This window comes from Coregonus clupeaformis, chromosome 5 (assembly GCF_020615455.1).
Source record: "Coregonus clupeaformis isolate EN_2021a chromosome 5, ASM2061545v1, whole genome shotgun sequence".
Lineage (NCBI taxonomy): Eukaryota > Metazoa > Chordata > Actinopteri > Salmoniformes > Salmonidae > Coregonus > Coregonus clupeaformis.
This window is the reverse complement of record NC_059196.1, coordinates 24,480,033-24,498,888: the sequence shown is the minus strand read 5'-3', so window position 1 is coordinate 24,498,888 and position 18,856 is coordinate 24,480,033. Positions and strand designations below refer to the sequence as shown.

The following is an 18,856-nucleotide window of genomic DNA, read 5'->3' as shown; positions in this document are numbered from 1 at the left end:
CTTGCTTCAACTGTTCAGTTAATACAATTAACCATTAGCCAGTCCACATTTTATCATGGCCACTTTCAGCAGGAGACAACGTTCGCCAACGTTCAGATATAAATGAATGATGTAGAACAAACATACTTCGCTGGTATGTAGAATAAGCATCACATCAGCTCTAGTCATTACATTTCTATCTGCAACGTTCCACAACGCAGAAATTTGACAACGATCCAGAACACACCCAACCCTCACGGAAGTAGCTCCTGAGTGGCGCAGTGGTCTAAGGCACTGCATCGCAGTGCTAACTGTGCCACTAGATCCTGGTTCGAATCCAGGCTCTGTCGCAGCCGGCCGTGACCAGGAGACTCATGGGCGGCGCACAATTGGCCCAGAGTCGTCCAGGGTAGGGGAGGGAATGGCCGGAAGGGATGTAGCTCAGTTGATAGAGCATGGTGTTTGCAACGCCAGGGTTGTGTTTTGATTCCCACGGGGGGCCAGTATACAAAAAATATATATATATATATATTACATGTATTCACTAACTGTAAGTCGCTCTGGATAAGAGCGTCTGCTAAATGACTAAAATGTAAATGTATGTTTAAATGTGAAGCATATTTGGCGGGGAGTGAGAGAAGATGGAACGAGATGGATTTTGGCCGACATTCTGCACATTTTCTCATCGATGAAACGTTTGATCTCAATACAGTTCTGTTGTCAAAACTAGAATATGTTATGAATAGAGTCGACTAAGGTTTGTAAACTTTACCCGTTGCAAAAGTTTTTAAAAAATCGCGTTGTTTAGGGCAAAGGCGAATGGAGTTATTGCACACGCGCACTTCACAGAGTAGGCGTTCCCTAACGGAAAGATGCAGATTATGCTAGAACGGGCCAATAGGATCTCGCTAGCTCGTGCTTGGCTCTGCCCCACTCCTTGCTTGTTCTGCCCACTATCGCTCATTTGTTCCCATTGGAAACGACAGGCTGTGATGTCTTGGTTTAGGTATAAAACGCTTTGGTCAGGCTGTCTACGATGGAACGAACTGGTAAGGAAAAGTAGCAATCACGACTGACGGACATGAAATTAATATAGTTTTAAAACCAACACAAATCTGTAGTAAATGACATTTCAGCGACACTTTCGTCTATTCGTTCGGTTTCAAAACTTGTTTGCGTGCACTTGTTACAGTTCACCCGTGTTTGTTTACATGGTCACGTGGACAGAAATACGATCTAATAATAGTTCATAGGGATTCAACTTTAGAAATGTTTCTCACTAGATATGCTTATGTTTTAGAAGAATACTTTATATATCCATATTCCTTGCAGCATTGATCTCAAGTTGACAACCCCGCTGAAAGACACACCAACACACCGATTGGAGAGGTTTGAGCAGGGCAGCCCCTGATGAGCCATTTAAGGGGTTGCTCAAGGGCACAACGGCAGGATAGTACCCTCCGGTTCCTGTCTTATTCCCAGTGGTGTAAAGTACTTAAGTAAAAATACTTTAAAGTACTTAAGTCGTTTTTGGGGGGTATCTGTACTTTACTATTAATATTTTTGACTACTTTTACTTCCCTACATTCCTAAAGACAATTATGTACTTTTTACTCTATACATTTTCCCTGACACCCAAAAGTACTCATTACATTTTGAATGCTTAGCAGGACAGAAAATTGTCCAATGCACACACTTATCAAGAGGACATCCCTGGTCATCCCTACTGCCTCTGATCTGGCGGACTCACTAAACACAAATGCTTCATTTGTAAATGATGTCTGAGTATTGGAGTGTGCCCCTGGCTATCCGTAAATAAATAAATAAATTGTGCCTACTGGTTTGCTTAACATAAGTAATTAGAAATGATTCATACTTTTACTTTTGATACTTAAGTACATTTTAGTAATTACATTTACTTTTGATACTTAACTATATTTATAACCAAATACTTTTAGACTTTTACTCAAGTAGTATTTTACAGGGTGACTTTCACTTGAGTCATTTTTTATTAAGTTATCTTTACTTTTACTCAAGTATGACAATTGGGTACTTTTTCCACCACTGCTTATTCCCCAGTAGATTTTTCTGTTGGGATTCAAAACCAGCAAACCTCTGGTTGCTAGCCCACCTTTAACGCTTCAAACACACCGACTGTGTTATTGCATTTTGGTACACCAGAAGTACATTCATTTCCAATGGAACGCTGCGTTTGCCTTGCACCATTGCGTTGCAGAGGCAGTTGCAGTGCGTTCTGTGTGGTGCATACGTTGGATTTATCGAACGTATGCGTCAAAATGTATGCGTAGACGGGTTGACAGAAATGGTAGCAGAAGGTGAATGTTGAACTTTTGTTGCACACATATCTAGATGATGCTGCATACTATTTTGCCAATGAGACAGTCGGTGTGTTCAAAGCGTTAGATTGAAAACGCTGCGTTTGTTTCCAAATGTGCCTGCAGCAGCCGAGACAACACCTGCCCTATGTCGTCGCCAGAGATCGTCCTGGGGACAGGACAGATGAAGGTGAAGGGCTGCTCCTCTTCCTATAAGGACTGTAAGGTGTGGCCCGGGGAAAGCCGTGCCTGGGACTGGAGTGAGACTGGGACAGATGTAAGTTATTGAAACGACCCTGGGTTTATAAACGTGGATATCGACTCTGCCACGCGAGCATGCTTTTGGGGCATAGTCGATGGCTTTGGGCTAGAAGGTTGAGGGTTCGAGACCTGCTCCACGCCTGTTTCATTACGTTGGTGTCAGAATTGATCGGACCTTGCATCCACGAACGTGCGTGTGCTTGCCCGTTGAGCGCGTTCCTGTAAGATGTTGAGTTGTAAGCTAGCGCGAGGACGGGGGTTGTGTAACGACCCTGGGTTTATAAGTGCGGATATCGACTCTGCCACACGAGCATACTTTTGGGGCACAGTCGATGGCACGCTGGAATTCGGGCTAGAAGGTTGATGGTTCGAGACCTGCTCCCTGCCTGTTTCATTACATTATTATGATAATAGGACATAGAGCCGGACATGGGCTACGTCTCAAATGGCACCTTTGTTACGTGAATTTCTATCCCAATGTTTAAAAAATGAACTTATTACTCAGTCTGTATCCCAGAGGTTGTAAATCTCTAATAATCAGACCAAGCAGCCCAGCATACAATCATCAGGCTTTATTCATGAAAACGTTCTGCCATCACAATTTCAGAGTCCATCTTTTATACTCATACATCATACAAACATCCCTCTTCTCTGTAGGCAGGCTGTAGTTTTCCACTTTAAAACTGCTCTCCTGACCATCAGTACACACACACACACACATACATACATACATACATACATACATACACATGCCTACACACATACATACATACACATGCATTCCTTAGTTATCGCCGTCCTCACAATATCCTGCATACTCCTTAAAAAACCTAACAGTTTCTCTCCTCCCTAAATTGGGAGGCCCCTTTATCTTGGTTTAGACAGTTCTCCTTTGTTGTCTGGTCTAACTCTTACTCACATTGCTAAATTGTAGCTCAATGCCATAGTCTTTACTGGTCCTACACTCACACATTTCACACAGTTTCAGGGTGTAATAATTAGTCATTAATAATTAATCTATCAACCTTATATGATGATAATGATGTCACTCACAATGTGTGTAGCATCAATCTGGAGTGCATCCTGCAGATCTGGAGGAGGTGCTTCAGAAGGGGGTGGAGACGCTGGTCATCGGGCGGGGCATGAGTGAGGCGCTGCAGGTATGCCCCTAGACCCATACGCACAGACTTCCCCTACTCCCTACACATTTACACTACACTTTCCCTAGACCTACACATTTACCCCAAATATTGTTTATTATATTGACAAGATATTCGAGTGACCACTCTAACAATGAAAATAAATGTCCTCAAAGATAGAAGGCAGGCGGGAGGTGAGATCAGGTGGGACTATTCTAGCCAGTGAGAGGGCAGATACGCGTTAACAATAGGCCATAGAGATATATAGAGGACTCATTTTTGTATCTGTGCCATTATAGCGTCTGTGACAGCCTCAAATGCACTGCCTATTGCTATCTCCATTTTAAAGGAGTACATTTTATTTTTCTTATTTGGCAGATTTTTTCCAACTCATAGGAATCCCCACCCAGTTGACTACTTTAAAATGTTGTAAGCCTTCAATGGCAATGTCCATGCTAAAATTGATTATATCCATGATGAGTCCTCTATATACAGTGGGGAGAACAAGTATTTGATACACTGCCGATTTTGCAGGTTTTCCTACTTACAAAGCATGTAGAGGTCTGTAATTTTTATCATAGGTACACTTCAACTGTGAGAGACGGAATCACATTGTATGATTTTTAAGTAATTAATTTGCATTTTATTGCATGACATAAGTATTTGATCACCTACCAACCAGTAAGAATTCCGACTCTCACAGACCTGTTAGTTTTTCTTTAAGAAGCCCTCCTGTTCTCCACTCATTACCTGTATTAACTGCACCTGTTTGAACTCGTTACCTGTATAAAAGACACCTGTCCACACACTCAATCAAACAGACTCCAACCTCTCCACAATGGCCAAGACCAGAGAGCTGTGTAAGGACATCAGGGATAAAATTGTAGACCTGCACAAGGCTGGGATGGGCTACAGGACAATAGGCAAGCAGCTTGGTGAGAAGGCAACAACTGTTGGCGCAATTATTAGAAAATGGAAGACGTTCAAGATGACGGTCAATCACCCTCGGTCTGGGGCTCCATGCAAGATCTCACCTCGTGGGGCATCAATGATCATGAGGAAGATGAGGGATCAGCCCAGAACTACACGGCAGGACCTGGTCAATGACCTGAAGAGAGCTGGGACTAGTCTCAAAGAAAACCATTAGTAACACACTACGCTGTCATGGATTAAAATCCTGCAGCGCACGCAAGGTCCCCCTGCTCAAGCCAGCGCATGTCCAGGCCCGTCTGAAGTTTTCCAATGACCATCTGGATGATCCAGAGGAGGAATGGGAGAAGGTCATGTGGTCTGATGAGACAAAAATATAGCTTTTTGGTCTAAACTCCACTCGCCGTGTTTGGAGGAAGAAGAAGGATGAGTACAACCCCAAGAACACCATCCCAACCGTGAAGCATGGAGGTGGAAACATCATTCTTTGGGGATGCTTTTCTGCAAAGGGGACAGGACGACTGCACCGTATTGAGGGGAGGATGGATGGGGCCATGTATCGCGAGATCTTGGCCAACAACCTCCTTCCCTCAGTAAGAGCATTGAAGATGGGTCGTGGCTGGGTCTTCCAGCATGACAGCGACCCGAAACACACAGCCAGGGCAACTAAGGAGTGGCTCCATAAGAAGCATCTCAAGGTCCTGGCGTGGCCTAGCCAGTCTCCAGACCTGAACCCAATAGAAAATCTTTGGAGGGAACTGAAAGTCTGTATTGCCCAGCGACAGCCCCGAAACCTGAAGGATCTGGAGAAGATCTGTATGGAGGAGTGGGCCAAAATCCCTGCTGCAGTGTGTGCAAACCTGGTCAAGACCAACAGGAAACGTATGATCTCTGTAATTGCAAACAAAGGTTTCTGTACCAAATATTAAGTTCTGCTTTTCTGATGTATCAAATACTTATGTCATGCAATAAAATGCAAATGAATTACTTAAAAATCATACAATGTGATTTTCTGGATTTTTGTTTTAGATTCCGTCTCTCACAGTTGAAGTGTACCTATGATAAAAATGACAGACCTCTACATGCTTTGTAAGTAGGAAAACCTGCAAAATCAGCAGTGTATTGTTCTCCCCACTGTATCTCTATGACAACAGGCACAACTCCAATGTAAAGTCATATTTGGGTAAGTTGCCGAAATGCCACAGGCGTAAACTTATATCACTGCATTCGTAACAACCTAAACATTACTAAATTTCCTTTCAATCAAATAAGCCTCACGTAGCAAATTAGCAATTACATTTTTTGTTGACCAAATTTGACACTCATTGACCTTCATACAAAAAATCCTCACTTCTTGAGCTTATTTTCATGGACAGATTTTGGGCAGAGTAAAACCTCTCGCTTCCCCTCCGTTTCCCCTACCGTTCACTTTCCCTAGCCCCTACAAACATACTTTCACCAGCTCCTACACATTTACCCTTCCTCTGCCCTACACTTTCCCTAGCCCCTACACACTTCCCCAGAGTTCTCTCTCTGGCTGTGTTCGAGAGCGTCAAAACTGTGATGTACCATGGGTAAATTGTGAATGACAGATCTACAAATAATATTTAGTAGTTATTTATGATGCAAGGTGATTTGTAGATCAATCAGTCTCAACTGCCTTTAAAGGAAAGCTCCACCCAAAAACTATCTTTTGGTATTTGTTTCATTAGTCCATTGGTTGACATAGTCCCAAAATGTTTTGCTTGTCAGCAATCAAGTTTAAGATATGTAACTCAAAATACAGAAATCATCCCTGTATGATGCAATTTGCATCATATGATGCAAAACACAGCATCATATGATACAAATTGCATCATACGGGGATGATTTATGTATGTGGAAAGTTACGTATCTTGAAAACTTGATTGCTGACAAGCAAAACATTTTGGAACTGTCAACAATGGACTAATGAAACAAAAACAAAATGATAGTTTTCAGGTGGAATTTGTCTTTTAAAGTCAGCTGCAATGTTGAACACGCTGTCTCTCTAAAGGTCCCGTCCTCAACTGTGGATTTTGTGAGACAGAGAGGAGTGGAACTGAGGGTGCTGCAGACAGAGAAGGCAGTCACAGAATACAACAACCTGGTTGGCCAGGGAGCCAAGGTGGGCGGCGTCTTCCACTCTACCTGCTGATGACATCACACCACAGAGGTGGCCAGTAGGAGAAGTCTGAAAACTTGGCACGATTCAACAGCGTCATATTCATTACAGCACACCGTAGCAAAACGTTTTGCAATGGAAAACAACAATGGGCATTTTGCATTGTAGTCCCTCCCTATTTTCTTCTGTTTGGTGCCTGATGAACACAACCCTGGGGTGCATTTAGCAAGGTGAAACATTCAAAACACCGTAATGAACAGCGCTGAAATGACTTAAATGTGAATAAAGGCTTGTTTTTGTCATTTGGTTTCATTTATTGGTCATTAAAAAATACGTTTTTGTCCTTAACTGTAGCAACTAGGAATAGCAACACACAGATCAGAAAGGTGACCTCAGTGATACTCTGGCTTAGTCTCAGGCTGAATCCCAAATGGCACCCTATTCCCCTTTACAGTGATCAAAAGTAATGCACTATATAGGGAATAGGGAGCTATTTGGGACGCATCCTCATTCTAGTCGACCATAAAGTACAGTCAGCCAGTCACACACTAACAATATAAACATATTGTTTAGTAAAAATTAATGCAGTAAGGAAGGGCCAGCTTTGAGGTCTGCTCCAATGCTGAGGAGTAGCAGGTCAGGGGTGGGAGAAGACAACAGACAAGATAGAAAAGAGGAAGAGGAGAGAGAAAGAGAGATGGATGTTTAAAGAGGTGTGTTTGGTGTCAGCGACGGGCAGGTTTGGGCATGATGAAGACCTTGACAGGTTTGCCGAAGGGAATGGTTCCCTCAGTGGCACCCTCTGCTGGCTGGAGGCCTTCAGTGCTGCTGTCGCTCCACGCCGTTTTACAGAGACGAGATGAGCTGTATGCCAGCAGCAGCCACACCTCGATCTGACACGCCTCTGAGAGAGAGACAGAGAGAATGGGGCCGGGGGTGAGTTTGTGTCCTTACCGTTCCATGTGGAGTGAGACAGGTAGAATGTGTGTGGGTGTGCCCCCACTAGTCCATGTGCTGTGAGACAGGTAGTGTGTGTGTCCTCACCAGTCCATGCGCAGTGAGACAAGTAGACCTGTGTGATGAGGCGGTGGCGGTGTGGTCCAGGACTCCTGAAGTCTCCAGGTTTAGGCTGAATCACATGAGACTGGCCGTCTGGATACAGCACCTGGAGAGAGACAAAATATGTGTGTGTGTGTGTGTGTGTAAAAGACAAAGCGAACTATTACAACTGGGACCAACACTTCATCCATCAGCAGGAGAGAGGAGAGGGTACAGCTTATATACCGCTAGGGTCCTGGACTAAGGCTGCATTCTGATTCTCTACCCTTCACCCAGAAATGTGCACGTGTATCTACCTTATGCATTTACATTGGATTGGTACAAACATGGCTGGAGGGAGTTTCCACTATATTCCAGTTAATTCCTTTTAAATCCATGAGGGTGAGTATGAGTGCACACTTTGGGAGAAGGTTGGAGAATCGGAACGCAGCCAAGGGGTGTGTGTACCAGAGACCTTCTATAACAGGGTATGTTCCTGTACTTTGACAGTGTTGTGGGGTCTTGTACGTGCTCCAGCGTAGCGTCAATGTCTAGCGCCACCACCAGGCCAGAGGTGAAACGCAGCGGGTTGTCAGACTCTCCTGTTGGCTCGATGATGGTCGCCGACGCATGCTGGACCTGCCAGCCAATACAAACCACACCTAGGTCAAATACGTGTGTGTGTGTGTGTGTGTGTGTTCTGTGTACCTGTTTAGGTAGTTGAAGGTTTAAGAAGCCACTGTCTCAATGTGGTCTGAAGGATCTTGACCAGTTCTCCAACAGCTTCCCCACAAAACTTTCCTGGAGGTGGGGCAGCTCCACCACAAACAGCCTGGAGGCATAGAGGTGAGGATTAATCAGAATACCAAAATAAAAGGGTGTACTTTCTGCAAGGTCAATGTTGCCACCTTGTGGCTATAAATTAAATCAACAATTCAGTTCCCCAATTCATAACAAATGCATCAGTTTCTGTTCTTCTCCTATAGGAGAAATAGTCTGTATTTTTCCTTCCTCCTGAAGGAATTTCTCACAGACACTGATGAGAGGTTCAACTCTGCAGAGAGATGAGAGGGGTTGAGCTGCTTGACAGTTATAGACATGGACGGTGGGGGTGTTTGTGTGTGTACTAACCCTCGCCTGGTGGGCGGGCAGTCAGGACTAGCTGTAAGGTCTTAGCCTGTAGTCTGACATGGTGTATGGTGGCCACCTGTCTGTTCTCCAGACCACTATATAGGAACTCCAGTTTATACGTCTCCTCCAGCATCTACAAACACACACACACACAAAACATAACATTATATACACACAGCTCTGCACATCACATTACTGTCTAGGGGTAACGCCACCGGCTGAAGACACATATACACTGAGTGCACAAAACATTAGGAACACTTGCTCTTTTCATGACAGACTGACCAGGTGGCCCTTATTGATGTCACTTGTTAAATCCACTTCAAATCGGTGTAGATGAAGGGGAGGAGACAGGTTAAAGAAGGATTTTTAAGCCTTGAGACAATTGGATTGTGCATGTGTGCCATTCAGAGGGTGAATGGGCAAGACAAAAGATTTAAGTGCCTTTGAATGGGGCATGGTAGTAGGTGCCAGTCGAACCGGTTTGAGTGTGTCAAGAACTGCAACGCTGCTGGGTTTTTCACGCCCAACAGTTTCCTGTGTGTATCAAGAATGGTTCATCACCCAATGGACATCCAGCGAACTTGACAACTGTGGGAAGCATTGGAGTCAACCTGGGCCAGCATCCCTGTGGAACGCTTTTGACACCTTGTAGAGTCCATGCCCCGACGAATTGAGGCTGTTCTGAGAGCAAAAGGGGGTGCAACTCAATATTAAGAAGGTGTTCCTAATGTTTTGTACACTCAGTGTATATGCTCCTCTTCCCACCGGAGACCGGGGTTCAATCTATCCTTCAAACCGTATCTCCCATCTGCCTGTATCCCTCCCATTTAAAATCTGTCTAAATAAAGTGAAAAATACAACAACAAAAAAAGCACTTTAGTTTGTGCGTGTACCTGTTTGGCAGCAGCAGTTGCCATGGCGTTGTATTTAAGGCAGAGGGGGACGGCCATGGTCCACAACTTCTCCTGCAAGGCCTGTGGGAAGGACACAAGGAGAGGAGACAAGGAGATGAGGAGAGGCAATATGATTTGGGCATTCTGGTCAAATGTAATGCAGAAAGACACCTGTCTATCCAGATCCAGACACACCTTGGTGAGCAGTAGTTGGCAGCGGAGGTAGGTGGCAGAGAAGTCAGCAGCCCCTGCCAGCTCTGTCTGTAGCTTCCCCAGTCTCTGTAGGTCTCTGAGGAGGACATACACACACAAAATAGTCGCTTCAAAAATAGTTTGAAATGTTTTGATAGTATGTGTGTGTGGATGTGCGTGTATGTACCTGATAGTAAAGATGAGCAGTTCCTGAGCTCCGGGGTCCTGTAGGTTGTGTATGGTGCTAACTCTGCTCACTCTGTTGGAGGAACAGCTGAGCAGACTCCACACTGCTGGATCCTTCTATACCACTCACACCTGGGGCCTGCTTCCTCCCTGGTAACTACACACACAATCATAACACAGATTATAACACAGGGGTCTCGACATAGATTGGTGGGTCTAGTGTCTGAAAGGGGTGTGTGTGTGTGTGTGTCTTACCCTGAGAGGAGGTACTAGGAGAGAGAGGCTGTCTCGTAGGTAGGTGTAGTGTCTAAAGGTGTGGTCTGAGAACAGAGCTGTCATGGTGGGACAAGACTGAGCTGCATTGAATACCAGCACCAACAACAATCTGTTACGCTAGGTCAGGAACACACAACACAGAGGTAGGTATAGCTGTGTGTGTGTGCGTGTGTGTAGGATACAGGCAGGGTCATCCATGTCTGGTTCAGGGGTGTGGAAGTAGGGGTGAGTACTGAGCAGCTGGGTAGGATGACGACAACCTAGAAACTTTAGACACCTAGAGAGAGAATGAGAGGGAGAGAGATGAAGAAAAAGACAGCGATGAAGAGAAATAGACAGAAAGAGAGTGTTGACTTTTAAAAGCTTTTTATTGAATCACTTGCAAGGTGACACACACAGGCTTACTTCCAGACAGAGTTGCGGTCGGTGGGGTACTTAGTGAGGTTTTTCAGCAGCTCCAGCAGAGCCAGTTGGATACACTCTTTTGTCGACACATTGGTGAAACACAGCAACTCATGTAGCGCCTCTCTGATGTCACGAGACGAGTCCTACACAGGTTACACATTTCAGTTGTTTATTTTTATTCATTCAAAAAAGCATATATATTCTAACATTTAGAAATGTTCTACTTTCACCTTGTAAGTGTGGAAACCACATGTTTGATGTGTTTGATACCATTCCATTGCCTCCATTCCAGCCATTATGAGCCGTCCTCCCCTCAGCAGCCTCCACTGGCGTCTGCGTATGTGTGTGTGTGTATATGTCTCTGTGTGTTGGTGTGTGTTACCTCTAGTACAGCCAGTACAGTATCCAGCTGGTCTTCTCTCAGGGTGATGTTAGTAGAGATCTGTCTCAGAACATGGATGGACTGCAGCCTGACTTCCTCAATCTCATCATTAAACATGTCAACCAGGAAGTCCAGGCACTTCTCAGCAAAGCTGGCAGATGATTGGGCGAGAGCAGAGTGCATCCACAGCAGCAATACACACCTCTACAGATAAAACACACACAGGCACATTATAATTTATACACACACGCACACAAACGCACTCTCTCTCCCTCTCTGAGCCTCCACAGTCTTTACAGAAACAAAAAAACAACACACACAGAGACACCCGCCAAACAAACACTGACACACACACCCTTACCGACAAACACGCACTTACCATACATCTCGTCCTCCAGTCCCCCGAGGTGATCAGGTTGACAGCTGACGTGTCCACCTTCTCCTTGGGAGCATCATCAGCCCATTTCCTCCCCGAGGAGAACTCACCAGACGAATAGAGCTCTTTGGCCCACTCATGAGCAGTACGTATCCTCTGAAATATAGATAACATTATTATTAATATATGTTTTTATTTAACCTTTATTTATGGATTTGTTGGTCAAGATACCTTAAAAAAATAAAAGTAGGGGCGTGGATCAGAAAACCTGTCAGTATCTGGTGTGACCACCATTGGCCTCATGCAGTGCGATACATCTCCTTCGCATAAAGTTGATCAGGCTGTTGATTGTGGCCTGTGGAATGTTGTACCACTCCTCTTCAATGGCTGTGCAAAGTTGCTGGATATGGCAGGAACTGGAATACGCATCGATCCAGAGCATCCCAAACATGCTCGATGTGTGACATATCTGGTAGTATGCAGGCCATGGAAGAACTGGGACATTTTCAGCTTCCAGGAATTGTGTACAGATCCTTGCGACATTGGACCGTGCAATATCATGCTGAAGCATGAGGTGATGGCGGTGGATGAATGGCATGACAATGGGCCTCGGGATCTCGTCACGATATCTCTAAGCATTCAAATTGTGTTCATTGTCCGTAGCTTATGCCTGCCCATACCATAACCCCACCGCCACCATGTCTGCCATCTGCCCGTTACAGTCAAAACCGAGATTAATCCGTGAAGAGCACCCTTCTCCAGCATGCCAGTGGCCATCGAAGGCAAGCATTTGCCCACTGAAGTTGGTTACGACGCCGAACTGCAGTCAGGTCAAGACCCTGGTGAGGACGACGAGCATGCAGATGAGCTTCCATGAGACGGTTTCTGACAGTTTGTGGAGAAATTCTTTGGTTGTGCAAACCCACAATTTCATCAGCTGTCCGGGTGGCTGGTCTCAGACGATTCCGCAGGTGAAGAAGCCGGATGTGGAGGACCTGGGCTGGCATGGTTACACGTGGTCTGCGGTTGTGTGGCCGGTTGGATGTACTGCCAAATTCTCTAAAACAACGTTGAAGGCGGCTTATGATAGAAAAATGAACATTCAATTCTCTGGTAACAGCTCTGATGGACATTCAATTGCGCGCTCCCTCAAAACTTGAGACATCTGTGGCATTATGTTGTTTGACAAAACTGCCCATTTTGGAGTGGGCTTTATTGTCCTCAGCACAAGGTGCACCTGTGTAATGATCATGCTGTTTAATCAGCTTCTTGATATGCCACACCTGTCAGGTGGATGGATTATCTTGGCAAAGGAGAAATGCTCACATTGTTTTTGAGAAATAAGCTTTTTGTTCATAAGTTCTGGGATCTTTTATTTCAGCTCACGAAACATGGGACCAATAACTTGATACTTGTTGCGTTTATATTTTTGTTCAGTGTAGATAACAATATGTACAGATTACACTACATACAGATTACATTACAAACAGTGCATTCGGAAAGTATTCAGACCGCTTGACTTTTTCCACATTGTTACGTTACAGCCTTATTCTAAAATGGATTAAATAAAAACAATTCCTCATCTACACACAATACCCCATAATGACAAAGCGAAAACAGTTTTCATTTTTGCAAATGTATTAAAAATTAAGAACAGAAATACCTTATTTACATAAGTATTCAGACCCTTTGCTACGAGACTCGAAATTGAGCTCAGGTGCATCCTGTTTCCATTGATCATCCTTGAGATGTTTCTACAACTTGATTGGAGTCCACCTTTGGTAAATTCAATTTATTGGACATGATTTGGAAAGTCACACACCTGTCTATATATATATATAAGGTCCCACAGTTGACAGTGCATGTCAGAGCAAAAACCAAGCCATGAGGTCGAAGGAATTGTCCGTAGAGCTCCGAGACAGGGTTGTGTCGAGGCACAGATCTGGGGAAGGGTACCAAAAACTTTCTGCAGCATTGAAGGTCCCCAAGAACACAGTGGCCTCCATCATTCTTAAATGGAATAGGTTTGGAACCACCAAGACTCTTCCTAGAGCTGGCCGCCCGGCCAAACTGAGCAATCGGTGGAGAAGGGCCTTGGTCAGGGAGGTGACCAAGAACCCAACGGTCACTCTGACAGAGCTCAAGAGTTCCTCTGTGGAGATGGGAGAACTTTCCAGAAGGACAACCATCTCTGCAGCACTCCACCAATCAGGACTTTATGGTAGAGTGTCCAGACGGAAGCCACTCCTCAGTAAAAGGCACATGACAGCCCGCTTGGAGTTTGCCAAAAGGCACCTAAAGGACTCTCAGACCATGAGAAACAAGATTATCTGGTCTGATGAAACCAAGATTGAACTCTTTGGCCTGAATGCCAAGCGTCACGTCTGGAGGAAACCTTGCACCATCCCTACGTTGAAGCATGGTGGTGGCAACATCATGCTGTTGGGATGTTTTTCAGTGGCAGGGACTGGAAGATTAGTCAGGATCGAGGGAAAGATGAACGGAGCAAATTATAGAGAGATCCTTGATGAAAACCTGCTCCAGAGTGCTCAGGACCTCAGACTGGGGTGGTTCACCTTCCAACAGGACAACGACCCTAAGCACACAGCCAAGACAGCGCAGGAGTGGCTTCGGGACAAGACTCTGAATGTACTTGAGTGGCCCAGCCAGAGCCCGGATTTGAACTCGATTGAACATCTCTGGAGAGACCTGAAAATAGATGTGCAGCGATGCTACCCATCCAACCTGACAGAGCTTGAGAGGATCTGCAGAGAAGAATGGGAGAAACTCCCCAAATACAGGTGTGCCAAGCTTGTAGCGCCACACTCAAGAAGACTCGAGGCTGTAATCGCTGCCAAAGGTGCTTCAACAAAGTACTGAGTAAAGGGTCTGAATATGTAAATGTGATATGTAAATGTGTTATTTAAGGGTTTTATTGTCATTATGGGGTATTGTGTATAGATTGAGGGAAAAAAACTATTTAATCAATTTTAGAATAAGTCTGTAAAGTAACAAAATGTGGAAAATGTCAAGGGGTCTGAATACTTTCCGCTTCAGATCAAATCAAATTGTATTGGTCACATACACATATTTAGCAGATGTTATTGCGGGTGTAGCGAAATGCTTGTGTCCTAGCTCCAACAGTGCAGTAGTATCTAACAATACACAAATCTAAAAGTAAAATAATGGAATAAATAAATATATAAATATTAGGAAGAGCAATGTCGGAATGGCATTAACTAAAATACAGTAGAATAAAATACAGTATATACATATGAGATGAGTAAAGCAGTATGTAAACATTATTAAAGTGTCTAGTGTTCCATTATTAAAGTGGCCAGGGATTCCATGTCTATGTATATAGGGCAGCAGCCTCTAAGGTGCAGGGTTGAGTAGCCGGGTGGTAGCCGGCTAGTGATGGCTATTTAACAGTCTGATGGCCTTGAGATAGAATGCTGTATGCTTCCTCTGAAGATACATTTTACACACACACACACACACACACACAACGTACCCCGAGGTCTGCTCTAGGAAGTGAGGACTGACCTGCAACATGTTACCCTGAGGAAGAGAGGAGAGAGGGATGAGTGGAAGAGAGGCGGGGGAGGAAAGGAGAGCCATGACTATCTGAAAAGTAAGACGTGAACGAGTGGTTTGTGTGTGTGTGTACTCACCAGTGTTTTGGTGGCCTGCACCCTGACTACCCAGGATCCATCAGAGATCATGTGACTGATCTTCCCAAATGAGTTGTCGACCAGACGGACTTGCTCATTGGACGACGGGATAGGCACGATGCTGATTGGACAGATGACACCTTTAGTCACCAATCACACAGTAGTTTTCATCCCCCCAGTCAGTGAGTTTGTGTGTTCAGTGTGTAGTGTTGGTCTTGTTTGACATTGCAGCCGACATTGCAGGCGACTGCTGACTGACTGATCAACAAATTGACTTGCGTCATAAATAACCATTCATTATTATTTGTAGATCAGTCTGTCAGTCACAATTTACACACAATGCATCATGGATTTGGTGCTCTTGAACATAGTCATTGTATGTGTGTGTGTCTTACCTCTCTGGATAGAGCTGACTCAGGACCCACACCATCTGAACGGCAGCCGAACGCACCTGCTCATAGTCATCACACAGCAGCCGACAGGCCTAGACACACACAATTAGAGAGAAACGCACACACACAGCAACCTAGAGGCTTGGAAAGAAACACATGCATGCACGTGTGCGCCCGCACACACTCTACCTGGTTATATATGGTATGTTGAATCTTCATTCCCCTTTCATGCAGTTGCAGCTGAAAGGAAGAGCAGAACATTGAATAATCAATCAGTCAATCTATAAATCTATCCAGCCGCTGAACACATGCCAACAGTATTGAGAGGCTTCCTACATGTTTGGTGTAGGCATCATCCACCTAACTTTCACCTGTCCTGTGTTTTCAGTGCAGTGCAGACTATTGAGAGGGCTCTCAATATCCACTCAATAGACTGAAGCATTGTTTTGGGCATGCATTCTAAGTGAGCATGCTAGTATGTATATTGGGACATAACAGGAGGAAGTGAGGTCATACCATGGCTTTGATGGCCGCCGTGTGCACCCTGGGGTCCTGGTCGGCAAAGTAGTCACTGATGACGCTTTGCACGTCTCTCACACACACTCCGCCAGACACCCTGGAAGGAGGAGGAAGGGAGAGTGGAAAGTAGTCACTGATAACACACTTCTGCTGCACATCCCACACACATACACATCTCTAACAGACATGGTGATGTGATGAGTGGAATAGTCTGGTTAAACTAAATAAACATGTCATGTAGTAAATGTTTTTATCGTTGTTGACTCAACTACCCTGGTTAACGCAAATAAATATACACACCCGGAGCACCGCCCCCAATCACAGCTGGAACCAATCCCTGTCTGTCTTTACTTAGGGGCATGTCCACATTGCCCAGGCAACCCAGGAGTTGCAAGCATTTATTCCTCACGCCGAAATATGTGTCTGACAGGTGCTGAGAGAGAGGGATGAGAGAGAGAGAGAGATAAGATGAGAGACATCGATGAGGGGGGGATGAGCGAGAGAGAGATGAGAGAGATTGATGAGCCAGGAGGATGAGAGAGATTGATGAAAAAGAGGTATGAGAGAGATTCAACTTGCAGACCACATCTGTGTGTGTGTGTTACCTTGCAGGCCACCTCTATGAGTATTAATTTAAATTGAATTTAGAGTATGTGTCTAACAGTAGGGCTTTCTGGGAGCTGGGTGCCGATGACCAGCAGCTGAGCCAGGACCTGGTGGGACTCTGGACACACACAAACATTTACACACACGGAGAAGAAAACTCAGAGAGAGACATGGACTAGGTCAGAGAAGATAAGGGAGTGTGTACGATGTACTAAGTGTGTGTATCAGAGTGTAACTTACTCTCTGTGTTGAGGGTGTCATCTAGGATACTCTCAGGGTTGAAGTTCTGTGTCTTACTAAGCAGGCCGACCAGAGAGGCAATCTTCAGCCGCACCGAGTTATCCTGCTCCTACAGAGACATACACACCCACACAGTTACAAGTTATCACTCTCCTACAGGAAGACACAGGAGCAAGGTGAGGGAAAGAAGGGATGGAAGAAGGAGAGACAGAAAGGATAGAAGTAGGAGGGAAGAAAGGAGGGACCATGGAAGGAGGGAAGAGGATAGCTGCTCTTAGCAACGCGGGTCTATTTATATAACTAGCATTGCTTTCAATTGTATTGGGTTGCACAAAAACAGTCCGCGGGAAGCCAGAAGTTAAATACAATTACATTTTAAGTCACTGTGCCGGTGGGCAGGAAGTTTGGTCATTATGACGGGGGGAATTTGAGACAATATCTAAAAGTTTGTATTATTAAACAGACTTTCCAAACGTGGGTCTGTTGTAGACCCAGTTCTTCTCTGCTTACCTCATGCCAAAATAAAAGTCCCCCACAAGTTATTCGTTTTTTGTCCACATATGGCACATGTGCAGGACTTTTATTTGAACATGAGGTAAGCAGAGAGTACGTTGGCACAATACGTTAAAATTTAATTTGATTGAACTTCTGGGTTTCCGCTGACAATTTTTGTGCAACCCAATACAATTGAAAGCAATGCTAGTGTATGTAAATACACCCACATTGCTAAGAGCAGCTAGGAAGAGGAGGGCTGCTTTACCTTGTAATAGTGTTCCAGGAGGAGAGAAGGGAGAGAGATGAAGGATAGAAAGAGAAGAGAAAGGACAGAAGGAGAAGATAGAGGGATGTAAGGAGAGATGGGAGGATCAAAGGATCAAAGCCAGGGCCACCATACTTTGTAGTAGTGTTCCAGCAGTATGCGCACCACCCCCTCTGCCTCCACTGAGCTGCGGGCGAAGTGCAGCAGGTACTGCAGGGCATCAGTGGGGTTGGAGGCCTTACACAGGTCAATGTGCAGCGCTGCAGACTTACTTGGCTTGGTCAGACGGAGCTTCTTGGCTGGAGCCTCCTCTTGGGGAAGCTGTTGATCAACAGAGACAATGGATTACCTTTTCTTTTTCATTTTGTTATATGAGATCATACGGATCTGGATAACTAAACGGCATATCTAACGCTGTAGGGATCGAACTATAGCTAGGATCTAGACAAAGCTAGCCAGGTCCCAGATCTGTTTGTGCTCTTTCCCACTCTATTGCTGTCCTTGTCATAATTTGCATGATCATAACAGAAACAGACTGGCACTCAGGCTAGAACAAGATTGCAATTGTACACCAACCAGCATAACTAGCTACCAATGGCTATTTGTTCAGATCCCTGTGACCCAAGGTAGTTAGTTAGCAACTTTTCTATGAGGCCTATATAATATCTCTATCTAACTAAAGTTAATGAAAGAGGATGCATGATGTTATCAAAAACGATGTGATGTTATTGCAGAATGCAATACGTTAGCTAGCTACGAAACACTCAGACGCAGTATAACGTTAGCTAGCTATTATTGAAAGAACAACGATGGTTACAAAGTGAATGTTTCGTTTTTTTTCCGTAATCATGCGTCTACCAACCTGGACAACTTTGGAGAATTCCTCGTAAACTCGCTTTTTGAGATGTGCTGCCATTTCCAACGAAGTTGGTTAGCTAGCTAGCGGCAGCTACCAGTATTTTTGTTGTTGTTGAAAGCGCCCAAAACATCGTCAT

The 18,856-nt window shown here is 44.7% G+C and overlaps 1 protein-coding gene and 1 pseudogene across 1 annotated transcript; one reads left to right on the top strand and one right to left on the bottom strand.

The window, feature by feature from the left end:
* Window positions 1–954: 954 nt before the first annotated feature.
* Window positions 955–7,067, top strand: LOC121565703 (mth938 domain-containing protein-like). Its single transcript, XM_041876202.2, has 4 exons — window positions 955–1,028; window positions 2,442–2,592; window positions 3,641–3,736; window positions 6,681–7,067. Exons 2-4 carry the CDS (start codon window positions 2,464–2,466, stop codon window positions 6,819–6,821), a joined length of 366 nt encoding a protein of 121 aa, XP_041732136.1. The 5' UTR covers window positions 955–1,028; window positions 2,442–2,463; the 3' UTR covers window positions 6,822–7,067.
* An 11-nt stretch (window positions 7,068–7,078) lies between these two features.
* On the bottom strand, window positions 7,079–18,856 carry LOC121565719 (annotated as a pseudogene).

Bases quoted from the DNA above. Each gene is read 5' to 3' on its own strand.
- LOC121565703 (XM_041876202.2), top strand. From the start codon at position 2,464: ATGTCGTCGCCAGAGATCGTCCTGGGGACAGGACAGATGAAGGTGAAG. The intron at 2,593-3,640 runs GTAAGTTATTGA...CAATGTGTGTAG, and splicing joins GGAGTGAGACTGGGACAGAT to CATCAATCTGGAGTGCATCC. The intron at 3,737-6,680 runs GTATGCCCCTAG...GTCTCTCTAAAG, and splicing joins GCATGAGTGAGGCGCTGCAG to GTCCCGTCCTCAACTGTGGA.